The sequence below is a fragment of the Dermacentor variabilis genome, chromosome 7, assembly GCF_050947875.1.
Source record: "Dermacentor variabilis isolate Ectoservices chromosome 7, ASM5094787v1, whole genome shotgun sequence".
In the NCBI taxonomy this organism is placed as follows: domain Eukaryota; kingdom Metazoa; phylum Arthropoda; class Arachnida; order Ixodida; family Ixodidae; genus Dermacentor; species Dermacentor variabilis.
In genome coordinates this window covers 165,415,262-165,435,585 of record NC_134574.1, presented here as the reverse complement: position 1 = coordinate 165,435,585, position 20,324 = coordinate 165,415,262, and the positions used below count along the sequence as shown (strand labels likewise).

Below are 20,324 nucleotides of genomic sequence, written 5' to 3'. Positions count from 1 at the left end.
GCGTGATCTGCGCGAGAAATACATCACTTTGACTGGAAATGGAGGCGAACAGAGCGAGGATCGGCAACGCTGTGACGGCAACAGCTGAGCAGCCGACATGGCGCCGTCGAACAAGCTGCCAGCATGAAAAAGTCGGGAAAATGGAACGTATGGAGGAAGAACTCGCTAAATTTCGCGCACAGCTCAAGGTGAAACAGAAGGCCACCACTGAGAAACAGCCTGAACAGCCTGTCCGCGTGAATTCGGGGTCTCAGAGCGAAAGCAACGATACTGACAGCGATGCCAAGGTGAGGTGCCTGTTCGCATCGCAGAGCCGTTCCTAGCTCGCTTGGTCGTTTTCCTTTACTTTTCTTCTTTTTTTTTTCAGCCAGACGCATTGACCAAGCTTCGTAAAAGACGCGAACCGATTCAAACGACCATGACTCCGACGCCGTCCACCCGCATAATGGTTACCGACGAACCAGTAGTGGACGAGGCGGCCTGTGGTCGTTGGACCAAGCTCGACGTGGCGACGCTCGTGGCCAAGTTGACGCTGTGGTGCCTGTTGATGACTTTGTTCGTTGTGCTGGAATTCGGCGCCGTGTTTTTCGTGCTCAGTGTGTTCTACGTGATGTTCACGAACTTCCGCAAGAGGCCTCGGTTGCGCGGAGAGCTGAGCGCCTATTCTGTGTTCAATCCGAACGTGGAGGCCATCGACGGCTCGCTGACGGCGCAGGATTTGGAGCGGCAGTTGACGATGGGCGTGTTGCCCATGCACTGACGAACATGCGGGCAGCAAAACGCGGTGCTCGTTTACATGAGCGGTGTTTGCCGTGCTTACGCGCGCGATTAGCACATTAGCGTGCTCGCCCAAACTTTCAATTGCAGCAAAATTTAACAAGTGTCCATCCAGAATTTTGTGGCTAAACTGTCTTTATTTTTTGGTAATCTATCAATGCGTGCGTGTGGTTTGTGCTATGCAGACAGTGCTACTTTGCCATATTTTAAAGATAACATAATCTGTGCGTGACTTCTGACGAAATTAATGGTGATGTTGTAACCAGTGCAGTACAAATAGGAAGGAAATGCTTTGCGTCCCTGACCCACAACACCTACTGAATGCACTGAGTAAACCCACCTTGTCATTAGAATGTGTCAGCAGAGGTGCTTGCCCATTTTGTCCAGGATAAGTCAGAAGTACACACGTCATCTGTGGCAATGTCAGACCAAAAAAAAAGCAACCTCAGTGAAACGAAGAATGGCTTCATCAATTGTGGGAGGACAATGTGCAGTCTGTGAAGAAAGCAAAACTTGCAGAGTCGTTTTTCTCTCCGAGTGGACAGTGCCATCATTCTTTCAGTTGAGAAAACTTGCATCATGTCCAGCATCACTGCACTGTTATGTACAGTGTGGTCTGCTGTTAAAGGGAACAACCCAGTAAAGTTGAACATTGATATGAAGAACACAGATATAGGTAATTATTTGCCATAACAAAGCAAATAAAATTCATGTTACTGAAGGCAGACGTGCAGACGGGAACACAAGCAGAACAAAACTGACAACATGAATGTCGAGCACAGACTACCAACAAATGCTGACTAGTATCAGGCGAAATGTTGCTAAGTGGCAAAAAAAAAAAGAGGGAAGACACCAACCTTGTCTGCGTGTGCTCAAGGGAGGGCAGCGCCAACCCGACAATTTTGGGCATGTGCGGCCACTCTTGAAAAGTAAATGTTTGGGCATGACAGTTCCTCTTCGTGCAATATAATCCAGGGATGACTTATGCATATGCTACCAGTATTGATAATATGCCATGCCTCAACCATAACGCACACTTTCTTAGTTCTTATTTCTGAACAAAACTATACCGTCTGCAAATTTTGAAGTACACTTGCCATCACAACAGAGTAACAAAAGGTTAAACAATGTTCCATGGGTCAATTAACATTTATGCTCAATCCGGCTGATCCAATGTCTGGCCTACGTAAAAGCAACCACAGCTAGAAGGAACTTTATAAACTACACCCATACAGCATTCTGTCGTGTTTGTATGCTTTACATAACACCTGTCAGGTCTCCTTTTGCAGTTCAACCGGTGTTTATCTGTGCTGTGACAAATCTTTTTTCTAACTTGTTTTCAAACATAAACACAACATTATTACCAAGGCTTTCATGTCAAAATTAAGCTGTAATCGGTCCCAAAGTACTGATCTAATGCTCCCTTTAACTGTGAGCCATACTGTATATTTAATTTCTTCTGGATGAAAGAGGTAAATACTGCATCTCAGCATGATAGAGGAATTTCGCACCTCTGAGCAGAACCTGCAGAGTGCAAACAAATTGCAGCAGTTTTGCTGAAACAGTCACCTATACCTGGCTGCCTTATAGACTCAGTTGGCAGTAAGTTGTATGCAACAATATTCCAAATGCTAGTCAAACAGCTTTCCAACTTTGACTTTATTTTTGCATGCATAGGCAAACAGAGCCCAGTGAAACAACTGAATGCAATGTGATGCAAAAAAAAAAAAAAAAAAGCTGCTCAGCAGCATGCCAGCCACAGTATATTACAGAGATGTATGTACAGCCCCATCAATCAGTACTATTTACAAGCCTTTCTAGGAAAGACACCCTGGATTGTTATTGTTGCCTACTGGCAGTTGCTCCAGCGGCAAGGCACCGAATTTTCAATTCATGGCTGTCACAAGCCCGGGGAACTTCTTGCCGCTTCCACTATCTCCACAAGTGCTCCGTAGCTTGGAACTTTTGATTTTGGGGTCCCGAGTTCCTCCATCTGTTCAAATAAATAAAACAGCCTTGTCATCAGCAGTACTGAGATTTCACTACTATAATACCAGTTCATTCTTACATTAGAAAATAAATTTTATACTAAGTCAAACCTCACCAAGCCTTTCTTTGTTTTCCCCTAGTTTCTATATCAAGAACTTCTCATTTTTCTAATGTCTTGTGATGTGTCCACTCATACTTTAAATGTAAAATTTTGCAAGCAGGCTGCTTCATATATCCACGCTTTCTAAATATTGACAAATTTCTTTTGCCGTTGACTTATAACAGCTGGCTTTGGCAGGTCCTAAATTTGTGAACTCTTGCTCAGCAAGTGGACACTCAGCAAGAAAGACTGGTGATTGATAAAGCAGAGTTAAATATGCATGCAATGAAATACAGGTGTTTTTAAATGAAAAGCCCGGATAGGTATATCTGAATAAGATCGCCGTGAATTACATTTCCATTACATTTTTTTTCTTCCTAGTTATACATTGTTTCTGCATGAATGAATCGGTACACCACCCTTTCTTGCTGGTCTGTCATTTGCAGATATGCGCTGTTAAGGATCTTTACCATGCTCATACATACAGTTGAACCTTGATATACCAAATCTGAAAGGGATCACAACAATTTCAATATATAGGTAATTCGATAGATAAAATAAAAATGTTATACAAAAATCTTCAAGGGTATTTTAGAGCTGTTCATTCTACACAATAATTTATTATATATGGGTTCGATATATCTGGGTTCGACTGTGTTACTATCTGTAGAAAACCTGGTTATTAGAGACGTACCTAGATAAGAGCAGTTCAGCTGGTGGCACAGAGTTTAATCAGAGAGGACACACAGTCTATTAATGCAGAGACCAACCACATTACAATTAGCTGCTGGTGCGAAGCTTTGGCAGCAATATGATTGTTAATGCGCAGTTTTTCTGGTCTTTGACAAGAACCCATGTATATAACATAAGAATATCTCTGGTAGACTGTGGTTGGACAAAGCATCACAAGATGGCACTACTAACATTACTGTTATCTGCACATTCAGCAACCCAGTAATTTTTTAACTGCAATACGTATATGGACAAGGTTCTGTTATGGTGCTAAACTACTAGTACTACACCTCCACCAATACTTGTCTTAACACCCATGCCAACATCCATATGAAACTATTTGCGCCCTTCCCCCAATGTCAAGTAGCAGGTCAGAACATTAATTCAGGCCGACCTCTCGGCTTTTCTATCGTAATAAATACCTTTCTCTCTCTCTATTGCCAGAATAATTTTGGCAGGTACGTGGCACAAAGCTTCAAACCAATGACAGCAAGTCCATTGTGCCGTAAGCTACACAACAACACAGTGAATAGTTAATAGTTAAAGCACCTCGTCCTCTCTTCTCTCTTAGTTCTCATCTTTATGCGCTTTTAGTTTCAAGATGCAAGTAAGCCATAAACCAGCTAGCCCAGCTGTACATTCTGTTATAGTTCATAGGTAGTGACGGGCTAGTTGGTGATCCATGATTTTGGTGAAGCAGCGCACTTGGAAAAAGACGTTCGCACAAACACGAACGATCATGTCCTCACCATTCATGCTTGTGCGAACGTCTTTTTTTTCAAGCGTGTTGCTTCACCAAAATCACAGTCCATAGAGCCTCGGGTGCAAGAGCTTACCTTGACACCAAAATGCTCGACATCTATGTAGAGCTGGAGGCGGATCTTGTCGTCGTCTGAGGCAGCGCCTTCTGGTAGTGGTGTTCTGTCACGAGCTCGCTTCAGTCTCTTCAAGCTGTCTTCCATTTTCTTCACCGACACAAGTACATCCTTGGTCACCGTCATGTACCTAAGAAGATGCCAAGCAATTTCAGTGTCTGAGTCACAAAACACTCTCGTAAGTAAGAAAATCTTTTTTTTAATTCTCATGTTGCAAAGGAATAAGAGCTGCAAGGGTTAACTATTTCCTGCCCATGGAAAAACAAGAATTTTTAGGCAGCCTCAGTACACACAATTTTACTATCAAAAAAAGTTATTTAGGAAGCTATACTGCAGAGTATCAAAATATAAATTAAAGATGATGGCTTTTCGATGATGCGCTATAGCACAGTTGAACTTTGGTATAACAAACCTCAATTTCTAATTCATGAAATTCATAATTAAAAGAAAAAATTTTTACTTCCTATTCAGCTTTCTTGATTGCAATGTATTTTTTATCACAAATAAGCAAAACAATTTTTAATGCAGTTTGGTTTAACAATGTCCCTATACGTCCCAGGCCAGAGACCTAGCTAATCTAGCCACAGTACTGGACATCTCCCAGCGATCTCAAATTACTTATGTACATAAATGGTCTAACAGTACTGCTGGGATATTGCATGTCTCGTGCACTAAACATATACAAGGTCAAATTAAGAATGGCACTCACTGTTTCGTGACCTCTTCAAGCACCGACACAGTCCAATCAAGGTCCCAATTCAGATTTGGATTCTGGCTGCTCTGGTCCTTTAAGGTTGCTAGCGGCAAAAGAATTTGCTGGACATAGCTGGATGGCTTTGATGGTACCTATAGAGAAGCAACCACAACAATTTTTTTTTTTAAGTTAGGACGCTTGATGAAAGATAACAGCAACATTTGATAACATTAAGAGAAAATAATGTCCATGGCTTTCAAAAGTTTAGCACTGTTTTGTGGACACTGAAAAAAAAAAAAAACTGAAAAGAAGAAGAAAGAATGAAAGAAAGACAGTACCTGTCTGAACACATAAGCTGAAATGTATGTTAAAATCGATTGAATGTTACAAAGAATGTTATTAAACCTTTACATCACAACCGAAAAGGCAGTGAATTCATTGGGTATTTGAAAAAAGTTGTAGGTCTGCAATTATAACTTGCCTATTCCAAGATATTCGGAAGTTTAGTACTTTACAGTCACAAAAATTGCATATTACTTGCACATTAAGAATACAAAGGTGAACCAAAGTGCAAGACAATGAGTAACTCGCAATACATGATGGAGATTTTAAAAAAAGAAACAAAAAAAGGAGAAAAAGTCAACTGCAATGACTTTTTGACTTACCTAAATCATCTCTTGCACAGAGCCCGCATATTTTGTGGTTCTCTCTCTTTCATCACAAATATGTGCACCAATACGCAATTACCGTTACAGGAAGATATCGAGGCTTTCATAAATAAAATGCCTTCATTAAAATATGTGTTTAGTTTTGTTCTTTACTAATGGTTCCATTCGCTCAAGTTCTGTGTCCGAAATAGAGTGAGTGAAGGAGGGAGGGAGGGAGTAAGATAGCCGGGAATCGAGCCACAATTTCCATGCTCGGCAGAGCAGTGCCATAGCCAGTGAACTCTCACGGCAAGTGTTCAGTTAAAAATAAAAAACTGAATTTCCCACTGACCTCTCGATTTGTCCTACGGTAGAGGCGTGGAATGTCGGGCACCATTTTGAGCTGGACACAGCAGGCCTTGGTGACGTCAGATACCAGACGGGCAGAAATGCTGGGACCCAGGTTCACAAGAAGCTGAGAACACTCATCCAAGCCCTCTGTGGAAATGTGTTTTTGAAGAACAAGGCAGACATGCTTTTAACCAAAAGCCAGAAGGCACGAAGCAGACATGGACACACTGTACATTATGTGCATACAAAGCCCAAAATGTTTATATAACAACAAACAGTATGTCTGTACAGAGCCCATACCTTTCAGAAGATGAAATTCTGTGAAGCCAATCTGCTGCAGTCTTGGCTGGACTGTGTCGGTAAGGAGAGATTCCAACTGCAGCAGCAGAAGAAACAAGAGACTGGTTTTCAGACAATCATATCTGCTAACACGTTTGTATACATAGACTACGGAGACCTGCAATGGCCACAGAGGCCAACAAAGAACCTCACAATAAAAAACATACAAAGAAACACACGGCACATGGCTTTGTTTTAAATGTATACACGGTTTTGTTTCAAATGTAGAAATGATAAGGTAAAGGGAAATTAATGCAGACGAAAAAACAACTTGCTACCAAAGGGAACCAAACCCACATCTTCTACATTATGGTGTGACTGCTGTTCTCCGTCCACTTTATTGGGTATTTGTGTATGTGCATGAGAGCTGACCCTGGGAGCGTTAGCCAGCTCCCCCCATGGCCATGGCAGTGGCACATCCTTGTTAATTCCAATTGTCATGTAGTATGTGAACAGCCACCGCCATAGCTCAATTATTAGAGCATTATATGTGTAGTGCGGGAGACATGGGTTTGGCTCTCATTGGCAACAAGTTGTTTTTTCGTCCACTTTCATTTCCCTTTCCATTCTGATTCTTGTATATGTTTCAACTAAAAACCATGGGTAATTTCCCCTGTGCTTTCCTTGGCTTCGTTATTAGTTGGCATGATGTGGTAATCACAAGCTAGTACTTCTTTAGACAGAAATGCAAACATGCCACATAGGCTCACTATCTCAGTACTATTACTTAAGCCAAAGCAACATTAGGCAGGGGCTGTAAGCAAAGTTCTCGAGTAAGGGATGTCACAATATTTACAACTACCCTTAGTGATTCAAGTTGCTGTATACAACCTGCAAGCAACTAAGCGCTTTCAAACAACATTTTTGGCAAATGTCTTAAAGTCTGTGCTTAAAGACCACACATTTGACATCAAAACTTTGTAACATTGAATAATTGATCAGAAACGATAAATCAGTTTTCACTGGTAGACTGCCTTCAATACTGGGTACTAGTGCCATCTCTAATCCTGGCTGCGTAACTCAGATTCTAACTCTAACGACTACGTGTGTGTCGAGCGCAGAAGTAAACGACAGGAGATGCAAGGTCCATGCAGAGAATGCAAACGTCAGGGGACACGAGAAATTGGAGCACGCCTGCACTTTCTACAGCAAAAAAAGTTTGGCTATAACATGTAAAATGACAGCCAAATTTACTTTTCTTTCCTTTTCCTTTTCTTTTTCTTTAAATTTCCCACACATACTATGGCACCAATAACATCAGTCTGATGTCACAGGTTTTGTGGCACTTTCACATAGATTATCACAGCTCACATTATGCTTGAACGCATCTGACGTGTAAGCGTCATGAAAACAACACTGTGTGGCTCACCTTAGAGGCAACATTCTGCACATCGCAGTGAAGCATCACGAAAAGGACAGGGCCCTGTGGGTTTGCAAGGTCAATTGATGCGTCGCAGCTCCCACCATCTTCACTGTCTCCAGCTTCGGGCCCTGAAGCCACTTCCTCTCCGACCCCCGATCGGGTGGCATACTGGTGCAGCCAGCCCCGGTGCCGAGCTAAGAGCTGCAGGGTCAGCTTCCAAAACCGGTGCGACAGAGGTGGGAGAAAGACGTCCTCATCCCAGCAGCGGCGCAGTGCATTCCAAAGTGTCTCGTGACACAGAAGCAAGAACTCGTCACCTGCACGTTTCAAGGATGGTTGTCACAGGTGCGATGCAACTAACAGTGAGTGAAAGTGACACTGGACAACAATGACAATGATGAGCTAGAGTTGTGATGACTAGTGCCAATTGTTTCGTGTAACTGAATATTTTACCGTGGCAGTTGATCGGGCTCAACACGATGTCTTCATAACGCAACATGACCAGTATTGCAGAACAGAAATAAAATGCAGCAAAATGATGGTGGCAAATGGATTTGAATGCATGTCCTTTTGTAACCCTGTAACGCCCAAACACAGTTCCAGGTAAACAAAATCGAATTTCATCTTTATTTCTGGCGTCTGGGAGAAGATTTGTATGAAATAGACAATGAGATGTTTCTTGTTAGAACTTATCTGGTATAGTAATCAGTTAGTAATCAGTAATTGATTTGCAGAACTACATATAACTGAAAATTCACTCCAGCATATAACAAATGCTAACTACAGGCTATATTTTAAGTTTCCCAAGCTTAAATAAACATTTAGATTCATCAAACTCCACATATCATACATGTATGATAGTATGTTGGGCATTACAGGGTTTGCGTAAACTGTTAAATTGGACTCATTACAGCCGATTAAAGAGGTCAATAAACAACTGACTGGACTGCAACTATCATGGCATTAACCTTTTAAAGGCCGCAATTTACACTCACCTTTGCTACGCTGTGAGGGTTGAATTATGGCAGCTTCCAGCTGGCAGGCTATCTCTTGAAATCTGTCGTGAAAAAGGTCGGCAAGAGAGAACAACCACCTGTGTTAAAAGTATGATCAGGTTTAAGAATGGCATCAAGAATGTAACTGCAGTAATCAGAATTGCTTGCTTTAAGGCACACTAAGCAAAACATTAGGTCAGTTAAAATTGCAGACTATTCACTATAAAGTAGATCTATGATTCCATGGCAAAGAAAAGCTGGCAATTTGGCAGAGCAAATAATGGTCCAGTCTACCTTTTTAAACTTTTTGCCCATACCAAAGCGTTGATGAAATTACAGTTAGGTCACGGACTTTACAATTTCTGTTTAATATTATGAAACTCGTAGAAATGAAACAGGTGTAAAAATTTACATGGACACTCAAGAGATGCATACAACGAGGACAAACCCACCATTCTTTCTTATACTCATATCAGTTTTTGTGTCTATGTCCCATGCCTCTTTTTGTATTCTGAATTAATATGTACCAAACTCTGTTGGCACACTGTTTTCATACATTTTGATGATGAGCCAGTAAAGCTGAATTACATAAATTGGCCAATTCAGCATTTCATTCGAAAAGAATTCACCAGAAAGTACGAGAAAGCACCCATGCTTGTTAACTTCCATTTATATTTACATTTCAGGTCTTACAAATTAATTTTGCTTCTCCTGCGGAGGTAAAATCAATAAATTCAGTGTACTATATGTTGCATACAACTTTTGCAAGCACCGAAACATGAACTACGTGGATTGAGTTGACCTGGAAGCACATGTTCACAAGCTATGCAGGGATACCCCCTCCTTCAGAACACAGGCAGTGGCCTTGCACTGGTTGCACATATGGTAACGTCTCGCATGTGCTAACAGTATGTCATTGCCCGCACCTTATCTGGAAGTAGATTGCGAGGTTCCACTTGGACATAAAATGCACATAGCACGGCTGGGCCCGCAGGCTCTCCACCTGGGAGACATTGTAGCAGAGGCGTTCGAGGCGCTCAAGGAAGGCCAGGCTGGCTGAGAAACGCTGCTGGAAGGAATTGGGGTCGCCCGCGTTGAACACCCACGGCAGCCGCTCTTCCAGCATCGAGACCAGCTCTGGCAATATCGCCCTCTCCAGGAACGCGTAGCCGCTTGCATTCGACTCTGCAACGCTGCACACAAATTGATGAGAAGCAGGCTGCAACGTTCTGATCAGTGGAATTGGGTCTTGGGTCCACCAGAATAACTGGGAGAAATCGGATACAGTTGAACCTTGATGCAATGAACTTCAATATAACAAAGTGTTTAACTTTTCATAACCTCTTGTCCATAGAACAGCATGTATTCGGAACATCAAAATAACAAAGTTGGTTTGTATGCGATTTCAATATAACGAAATTTCGCTTCCGCCGCAAAGGAATGCCGAGACAATAAATGGAAACTTCTGCGGACGCCGATGGTCAAGTGATCGAATTACAAGCGTCTGCTTGCAAACGCACCTCTCAACGAGCGTGCGGGCGCAACAAGAGCGAACGCTGCAGTGGAGTCGCATCATGTTCCGTATAAAGTCCAAGTGCGATAAGATCCTATCACGGCCCGTGCACTTTGTGCTTTAGGTACAAGTGAAAGTGTGCAAGGGTGAGACAAGAAAGATGGTGGTTTCACGAGTGCCGCCTTCCCGCACAAGCAAAGGAAAAAAGGGGAGGGGAGTGTGCGCGAGGGGCGGGGGGTAAGTTGGCGCTTGCTTTGCGATTTCTGGCATGCGTCTCGACAATGGCTGCAAATGCCTCTAAGCATGGCTGAGCGCATGCGCACTCTGCTTTAGAGGTAATCTGCCGCGTGTGCAAAGAGTAGGCGTGCCGTGACGGTGTGGCATCATGTTAGCTGTTTTCCCGCGTGTTTAGTTTTGGCGGCTGCGTAATCTTGAGTTTCGGTGGCTCGTTGGAACGAGAGGCAGATGAAGCATTCGCTCTTCGCTGCCGGCGCTTTTCATGATAGCGTCATCCCAGTGCTAGCGATGCTATCAGCCTCTGGGGCGGAGTGCAAGCGAAAGCGCGGCTGGCTTAATTCGTACCGCTGATGTGAAGATATTGTCTACATGGCATGAAACCGTATCATTCGTCGCAAACTCCCAAATTCATCAAAATAAATCGTTTTGTCATTAAAATTTAGTTTTTTCGATTGCCCGATAATTCGGGAAATTCTGCGGCCCCTCTCCTTGTAAGAAAAATTGATTGGCGACTGTACATATTTGCACAAAATGTGGAATTTCGATACGAAATTTCGATATAACGAAGCAAATTGCCAATTTTACCTATTTCGTTATATTGAGGTCTAACTGTACTTAATATTTGAGGTACTTAATTGACCTTATTACTGTAGTATAAATAAAATTACATTATGAAGATCACGAGACACCACAACAAACAAGAGCACATGAGACCCCACAGCATACAGATGGTCTAAGATGGCAGGTCTAAAACATAGCCTGCAAGATCTTCAGCGCATTATGGGTGCCACCCAATCTCAAAGGTCATGCCCAGGCATCATGCTGGTTCTCAATGTTCCGTTCTTGTAGCATCTCCGGCAAGCAGTAAAAAGTTTTTCTTGTTTCTTTTTTTTTAATTTTCAGTATCAGAAACGTATATATCTGCAAACTTCTCGTGATGCATGTAATCCCATATTAAAAAAAAATTGTTCACAGCGGCACTTCCATGTTTACATTATCTGAAATTTAGTTTTTTACGCAGCTGGTCTTTAAAGTGGACCTATACTTAAGTACTTGAGCATTTTTCCATTCTAGCTTTGTTTATGTGAGGTTGGTAATCATACCTGCAACCATCGTGCTCAGCAGTAGGACAACAGGGCAAAGTGCTGAACTATGCAAAGCTGAAAAGAAGACAGAAGCAAGGGGGGCTAAGAAGACCATGCACCTGGCAGCTCCGAGGGTGAGGTCGAGAAGCGTTTGGCACCTGGTGCTGAGAAACATCATGACCTGGTTGTAGATGCCATCCAGGCCAACCTCCTGAACCACTTTATCAGTAACCATCTGGCACAAGAAAAAAAGAACAGGTCAATGGCGAGATCACCCGAGTGAGGCGGAGTGAGAAAATGCTGTATGCGCACACCACAAAAAATAAAAAAATATTCCAAACGCTGGAACTTTGCACATTACTGTTCACACTGGCACATACTTATCATGCCTTCTGTATGGGAAGTGGAACACTTGATTAAATTATTAGTTTGTTAGTTACGTTATGTCAAGTCAGGTGGGTCACTTTCAGCTTTGGGACCTCCTGCATATTCATGTAAATTTGTTATGGATCAAATAAACTAAAAAAAAAGTGTCATTGTTTTCATTGTGTGCACTATGCTAATCAATTGCCAGGTCCAAAGTTGGCTAGGGCTACTGCCAGTAGAAGGCTCCAGGTTAATTTTGTACACCTGGTCCATTGGAGCCTAAATACAGTGAAACCTCGTTAATGTGTACCCGCTTAATAAAGCAATGAATGGGGCAAGTTCATGATTTTGGGTATTGATTGCGCCATGATTGCACTTAGCATTATGTGGACGGATATTCTTTAGTTCTTTTATCAGTGCAATACACTAAGCGCAATATAATTATAAACCGCTTATTAAGTAATTCCAGTTTAAATATAGTCACGATGAATTCCCTGCCCTGTCACCATTGAACCAAATGTGCTGGCCAACCACTTAAGCCGTAATTGCATACCGCATGTCATACGGTTAGTGTGTAGTATTCACTTAATTTTTCCATGTGTGCAAGTGCGGAATCGGCAAAATGTTGTGCATGCCAACCATAGAAAATGAAATTGTGGCACATGGACTGCAGCCGCCAATGATAGTGATGTAAAAACATTGTAGCGATGACGTGTTTGCTGCTCCCATAAGTTTTGGCACTTCCACGTCCTCTACAACGACGACGTGAAAGTGGATGATGGCCCTTTTCTATTCAATGCGGCGTGTGCGTTGACTACCATGAGGGTGTTTGCAGAGAAGTGAGGCCTGATGGAGAAGCTGGCTCGCAGCCTTGCGAAGTTTGAGGATGCCATTGTCGCTGCAAGGCTGTTATGGCGGCAAGTGAAAATCACAGATATTTTGCTGCCTGCTCCTAAATAAAACTTGTCTGTGTGTTTGTTTAAGTGAGAATTAAGACAGCTGTTTTTGGCCTGTAAGTTTATAACCACTCATCTGCCATTGCTGGTTAATTAGTGCATCACTTAGTGCATACCTAGTCTAAGTTCCCTACCAACTACATATTAACTAGCTTTTACTGTATGAGTGAACAATAAATGTGTCTGTACTTGTATTTCAGTGAATGCTGAATACACTAAAAATGTACACAGAACACACAAGTGGCGCTGGTGTGTTGTGGGCGGATTCTCTCCTGAATGTTCATGCTGGTTTATCCTGATCTGAGAAATGCCACTGTACCAACAATCCTCATTTTCCATGCTTGTTTGACCAAGCCACAGGTGTGGGTAAGTGTGCACTTGTGAAGTGTTCACTCCAACTACCTCGGCACACATCTCCACGTCTGCTCACGCACGAACAAACAAAAAATTTGCCAGTGTGTGCTCAAGAACAGTCCAGCTATGCTCTTACGCTTGCTCCTGTACAAAAGTGCATAACAAAAAGAAAAAAACAGGCCTTCAGTAGGATGATTGGGTAGCGGCGTCACGCCTTGCCCAAAATCCTGTGACCTAATAGCACATTTTGGCCAGCCAACACTTTGTGTTCTTGGACTGCATTCTATAAGGATGTTACATTGTTCAAAACAAGTTTGATTAGATTTCACACTTTCATTTTTATTGCGACGGCAATCAAAGGCTGGAATCAGTTTCATGTGTCTGTCAATTCACCCTTTCGATTATGCTGTTAAGATTGTATTGCTGCCATGCCACTGGCTCCATCTTCGACTTCACCCTCTATATAAGGTGGAGTAAAGCAGTACTTTATCCCTGCCAATGAGACCTTAATTAATGTTCCTGCAGCAATATGCAGTTGGGAGCTGGGTGCGCTAACCACTGTGCTATCGTGCTGTTTGCGTGCTTGATAACGTGTACAGGGTTTTGCACCCTACACAGACTCCGAGGGTGGTGAGGTCTATGCATGTATTTCTGAGGCCACAACAGGCAACAATGTAGCAGACGAGGTTGACGTGTACATTACAAAGAAGTAACTCTTGAGAGAATGGCCATTCAGAGCCAAAGGAAGTGATAAAGCCGGCTCACTTTTCTTTTAATGCACATGGTTACAGCCACTGTGCTCTGTCCTCAGTACACTACAAAGTGCTAGCTAGTGCTTATCAATTGCTTCATCTTCGGTAACCAGTGCAACACATGTGATTGCTATGAGGGCGAAGATGGTAGCCTGCTCAAAACAGCGTTCGCAGTCGCACGTACTGCAATGCATTCTGATATGCGATGGCCTTATTCTTGCTGGCTCTTTCATGCCCCATTTTGACCAGGCTACCATCTTTCACTGTCACAGTAACCAAATCATGATGGAAATAGTTGAGGCCTACCATACATGAAAGAAAAAAGAAAAGAGATTTGTGCATCAGTCATCCTTCAGTGTCATTGTCGTGCAATGAATTTAATTTTCTGGACAACGCTTTGTAGGGTCAGGCCCGATCTTTGCACACCCAATCTCGATGTCAAGGTTGTATGAGCATGCACCCGGAAATGGTTTTATGCTTGTTATATCGCATTCAGAGAGCTCATGTGACATGTTTGTGTCTATAAGTTTGTTCTTATTTCACCAAGCTTCTGGGTTGCAAGTTCGGCGCCTGTCTCATCACTTTCTTAGCTCTTGTCTTAGTCTGTGATGCATTGGTTACACAAGATGAAGTTAAACCAAAACGTCCAAATGTCAGTTTTGTTAAACTTATTCATGACTGTTTATGGAGTCCTCTCTCAACACTAAGCATTCAAGTGACCTTAATTCTTCACTTGATGCCTTGCTCTTGCGTCTGGTGTCAGTTCTTTATGCTGTGCACTTCTATATTTGTGAGTGCATCAGCATACACACACACATTCATGTGTGTGTGTGTGTGTGTGTGTGCGTGCGTGTGCGTGCGTGTGCGTGTGTGTGTGTGTGTGTGTGTGTGTGTGTGTGTGTGTGTGTGTGTGTGTGTGTGTGTGTGTGTGTGTGTGTGTGTGTGTGTGTGTGTGTGTGTGTGTGCGCACACCCGCATCGTACATCTCACTTCTGCCTTAAGGCCTTGTTCAAAACTTATGGTGTTCTGGACATGAAGAACAGTGCCCTTCTACACTAGTCGTCACTGGCATCTGCTTCTTCCTTGTCACATCTTTCCAGCACTGTGTCATTTCAAGGTGCTTTAATAACTAGACCCAATGTACACATTACTGCAAGGGTTCTGCACTTGGGATCAAAAGCATTCACGCCCACAACCAGATTTCGGAGCTCCTGCAAAAGAAGCTTAGAGAATTTGTGCTTATGTCAGAAGGAAGTCATTGTTACACATTCACAACTTCAAGAGACATGCAATTGAGCTTCTTTTATTTTCCTCTTAATGGCTATGAAATGAAATATATCTTGAAAACACAGTGATCTCTCCAAGCCTATGCACCCACCTCATCTAGGGCAGGCGCTACAATGCGCTTGCGGAAGAGCTCCTCGACGGCCTCCACTCGATCGAGCGTGGCACAAATCCTCAGCACAGAGCTGAGCTCAGGCTGGCTATCTATCTTGAGGCCACGTAGGAAGCTGTCCTCCAGGTGCCTCTGAAGCAGCTCAGTCACTGCATTCACCCTCTGTAAAAGCAATAGATCAGGAAATTGCGGGCAGTTGTAGCCTAAAAGTAGAACAGCATTAATGCTCTGTAAATGGGCAAATCAAGAAACCCCAGATGGGCATGGCTATAGAAGCAAGGTCAACTTACTGAACAAACAGGAAAAGGTTTTAGGAAAGCTTTCACAGAAAAACAAACAGAAATGAAATAGGTGGGAATTAAAGGCAGTACTGTAAGTGTGCTCAACAATAACATGTAATTATTTAATCACTCATGTTTATCCCTCCTGAAGAGCTACCGTATACTTGTGCAAGGGCTGCATCCACGTAAGGGCCGGGCCGCACCCTCAACTCGGCAGCCCAAAATTTGTAAAAAAGGAATTACAATGGAGAAGCAATCGCATTCGGCGAATTTTGTGCACACATTGGTGAATTTTTTGTGCGCTGTATACTTCCACTTGCCACTACTAGATGGCAAGAGCTGCGCGGTGACCTCTGATGAAATGATATATTTGCGGATTTGGGGTGTGCACAAGTCGCTGGCTGCGCTGGCACCATTTTGATAAAAAGGTTCGGTCCCGTGTAAAGGCCGCACTTCGTCAAAATTGTGGCAAAAAAAGTCCAATGTGCAATGTTACTTTCTGTTATATTTACTTCAAATTTGTTAAGTTTTCTCGAGTTATCCAGAGCACCAAATCATATTTCTAACTACATACTCCCGTTATACTAGCGTTCCTTCAACGAAACAAACACTCAGCTTACCCAGTCTCATTCTGTGCCGGCAGTACCTTCAATAGTGCTTTGTCATGTATTTTTTGCAAAATATTCCATCCAGTCCCTTTGACATGACTTACTCTGTCAGTTATTGTATGGGGCAACTCCTAACGATTACACCCAAAAATTAGCATGCTATCATAAAACATCAACATTTACTCTGACTCATTTGCGCTAAAAATCCCCAATGACTGGAACCAGCTCCCAGAATCTGTCACTACCCATCTCTAACGCTATGATCTTTAGGATAGCCACAAAGGCACATATCTGATCTTCAGTCTACTGAGAGTATAAAAATAAGTAAATAAAGAAGGCCAGACACAGAAGACCACACATATATTTTTGGTGCCCCATACCTCGGCCAGCGCTCCAGCCAGCTTGACCTGCTTGCATTTGCTGAGGTAGAAGAGGACCTGGTTCACTTCTATGGCCACCTGCTCCACTTGCTCATTGGTCCACCTATTGAGAGAACCTAAATCTTAGTCCAAAGCTAGCTCACAATGAATGTTCTGATGTCATTGCACCTCAAATTAGTTCCCCACGTGGCAAGATCATGTTGTGGCAGCACTGATAGCAAACTTGGTACATACAGTCTTGCTCTGAGGTACCCACCTACGTTCGTTCATTACACTCCACACCACATCACTTCATGCAGAACCATTCCCAGAGCATTTTTTCTTACTATACAACATTGTAAGTGAAGCTAATCTGTACAATTTCTTATGCAATGTAATGAGTTTTTTGGCTAGCGAGGTAACCCCTTTTTGCGCAAATAAAATGTTTAAACATAAGAGCACCAAAAATGAGCACAATTCTTGCGGTAGTGAAAAAGTTAAGGGCTTAGTAGACGCTACAGCCACTGTGCACATACTAAAAGTAACTCGCAAGTTACTCCTGTGAACACAGCCATACATGCACAAAGGGTACTATGTATATTCATCCACACGAATTACAAGTGTACACATGCTGACAATCAGTAATGACACTGAAGCTACCTACAAACATCTTGAACTTCATCATAGAAAAATAAATTAGTGGTTCCACACATAAATCTCTCACCTGTCCATGTGATCTGGAGATGGTAGAAGACGCTCAATCTTGTCTACACTCTTGGAGACAGCTATCGCCTGCTGCAATAAAGCCTGAACCAAGGTCGAAAAACAAAGCACGGAAGGGGCTGCTTAAGCACAGCTTCAGCTAGACAATGGAACAGCTCCAAGTTTTAGTCATCACTGTATGCCTATTTTATGTCCCCTGTAGAATGAAAACACCTCTTATAGATCTCAGCTTACCCCTATAGCTGTAGTCACATGACAAAGCAAATTGCGATTTGAGTTTGCAGATTGCAGATCACGGGATCATACATCACCCAATCCTGCTGCACTTGGTGGGTCCCTGTGAAAAAATTCATGATATGGCCAAAAGCCAAATCACTGCTGGGATTGTCGGCAAGAAATGCCAGGATATTGATGGCGAAACGCTTTAGTCTAGAGGTCAGCACATTCAATCAAGTCCAACTCACTATTTGAATGCAAACCCATGCAACCGGTATGTAGCTTCTGCCGTTAGCTCGGAGGTCGCAAGTGAATGTGTGCAGCATTCCAATGCGTTTGCATTATCGTCAATGCATTGGAGAGGGAGAGAGCAGTGCTTACGCCACTGCCGTCTGCTATTCTCCACTGTCATGTGAATTCTAGCTGCGAAGTGATCTGATGTACGCCACATGTCACATGACGATTTATCCATAATCCCATTCGTCACGTGAACCCAGCTTATCCTTTATCAACTGACACCATCTTATGTCTGCAAATTTTCTAATCTCATCCCATCCAATTTGACCTTTACGATGTTCAACTGAATTTCCCTTCCCTTGGTATCCATCGTTATTCTAACAGCCTTGCACCATCAAACATCAAACATTCATTCATTCTAACAGCCCATTGGTTATCAGCTCTATACATTACATGTCCTGTCCAGATCCACTTCTATATCTTAATCTCAACTACATATCAGCTGCACCCTTTTTCTGTCTAATTCATACAGTGCTCTGCCCACAACTTAATGTGATGCCTATAATTTTTCATTCCATTGCTCATTTTGCACGCTTCTTGGCATTTTAATTATCCTCCAAATTTCAATAAGTACGAGCTTGATGCCATGCACCAACATGCGTACGCTCGGCGCAAGCACTGTTAAAGACAAAAGAACTGAAAGCTGGGCCAGTTGGTCATTGTTCATGGTAAAAACTGCAGCATGTACAAGAGACGAAGGACACAGGTAGTTTACAAACTTCTGTTCTGTTTACAAATAAGTGCTATTTACAAACAATGCTTGTTTATAAACTATGGGCACTGCAGTTTTGCCATGCATACTCAAAGGGCCTCACAAGTTCTCCTGCGATCAGAAGTTGCAATACCTTTGAACAACAGACAAAAATAAAACATCGACAGTATAATGGAACGATCCTTTGCCTTTGATTCTACCCCTATTTATCATTCACCCCTCACGACTGGTAAATTTCTCTGATAACATAGGCAAGGTGCAGTTCAAACTAGTGATAAAGTGTGAACAGGAAAAAGTTTGGATTAGAACCGCTACATTATCGCAGCCCATGACTTCAACATGATTACATCAAAGTTAAATGCTAAGCGAGATGGCTGGCGTTCATGATTGAGAAGAAGCATTGTAAAATGCACACGGTCAGAAAAAAACTGTCCTGTATATTCGCTTCCCTTTTTTTGCTATTTGTCCCCATGTCCGTCTGCTGCGTAACTTTCCGATATATTATTCAACGTGATTAAGAATGACGGAATGTGAGGCCAATATCACGCACGATTAGATGTCAATTAAGCTTTTTAGCTACGAGCAAGTGCATCTCTTACATTTAAGCCCTTACACATACCGCAACCAAAAGTTTAGGTGGCCACGAACAAAATCGTTTACCTTTTTTTCTTGAACAGCTCGTCGGGCAGCAAGTTCGGTCCTCGCTTGCGTCAGCGCTGCTTCGAACGCGGCGTTGGCTTCCTGGAGGCACATTTATCATAACTCGAGATCTTATTTTCCACCTTAGTCAAAGCACTCACTCGCCACAAATCTACATATTTTCTCACTTAAGCTGCGAGTTATGGCTCGTATAGACAGTGGATTCACGCCCACAACGGCCTGTCAATAAAGAGGGAAGCATCACACATACGTTCACTTCTTGCTTCAGGTCTTCGAGCGGCTTGGAGATGTTCCTGATGAATTTGTCCAGTCCAACCTAAACATTTAGCACGGATGGGAAATAATTCATTAGTACAGCTCGTGTGACAAAATGCGGGCCTTAAGCAGAGTTGTCGGCGCTCACCAGATTTGCTGACAAGTTGACGAAGTCCGCGTAATCCTTGTTGATGAGCTTGATCATCGACGATTGCAGAAACTTGAGGTGTATGCCGAGATCGTCGCGTAGCTTCTCTAAGCTGGCACGCTTCCTGTGCTCGCTGACAAACGTATCCACGGAGAAGTTCTCCTGTAACAATAATAATAAAATCAGCTGTGCAACTTTCCTGGGCGGCGTACTTCGACAGCCATCGAAACCAAAATGCAGTAACCCTTCGGGACGGAAGAGGCGTTAAGAAATAACGAAGGGAGGGATACTTACACGCATGAAAACATCTTTGTGAAAGCACAGGTTAACCGCTGGCTCTTGTAAGAGCTTGTCAGTGAGTATGCTTTCCATGATCGCCCACTTTACCGGCAAAAAATTAAGCTACCTCGAAACTGCCCGTCCCAGAGCTGCCATCTTGCCACCTCAGACAGTATTCGGTTTCAGCCGGTCCACAGCAAAATATTTATGCATGCTGTCGTTTTAGGTCTCAGCAAATTTTAAACAATGCAATTTTATTTTGATT

The 20,324-nt window shown here is 42.8% G+C and overlaps 2 protein-coding genes across 2 annotated transcripts; one reads left to right on the top strand and one right to left on the bottom strand.

Moving 5' to 3' along the window:
• Positions 1–62: 62 nt before the first annotated feature.
• Positions 63–2,805, top strand: Saysd1 (SAYSVFN motif domain containing 1). Its single transcript, XM_075700202.1, has 2 exons — positions 63–287; positions 368–2,805. The coding sequence occupies exons 1-2, from the start codon at positions 141–143 to the stop codon at positions 758–760; spliced, it is 540 nt and encodes a 179-aa protein (XP_075556317.1). The 5' UTR covers positions 63–140; the 3' UTR covers positions 761–2,805.
• Positions 2,418–20,239, bottom strand: Cog2 (conserved oligomeric Golgi complex subunit 2). Its single transcript, XM_075700183.1, has 16 exons — positions 20,075–20,239; positions 19,781–19,942; positions 19,628–19,693; positions 19,378–19,458; positions 17,494–17,576; positions 16,791–16,893; positions 15,504–15,683; positions 11,817–11,932; positions 9,789–10,055; positions 8,863–8,924; positions 7,874–8,184; positions 6,466–6,541; positions 6,167–6,312; positions 5,183–5,319; positions 4,435–4,603; positions 2,418–2,770 (listed from the first exon to the last, which is right to left on the bottom strand). Exons 1-16 carry the CDS (start codon positions 20,150–20,152, stop codon positions 2,678–2,680), a joined length of 2,130 nt encoding a protein of 709 aa, XP_075556298.1. The 5' UTR covers positions 20,153–20,239; the 3' UTR covers positions 2,418–2,677.
• Positions 20,240–20,324: the final 85 nt, after the last annotated feature.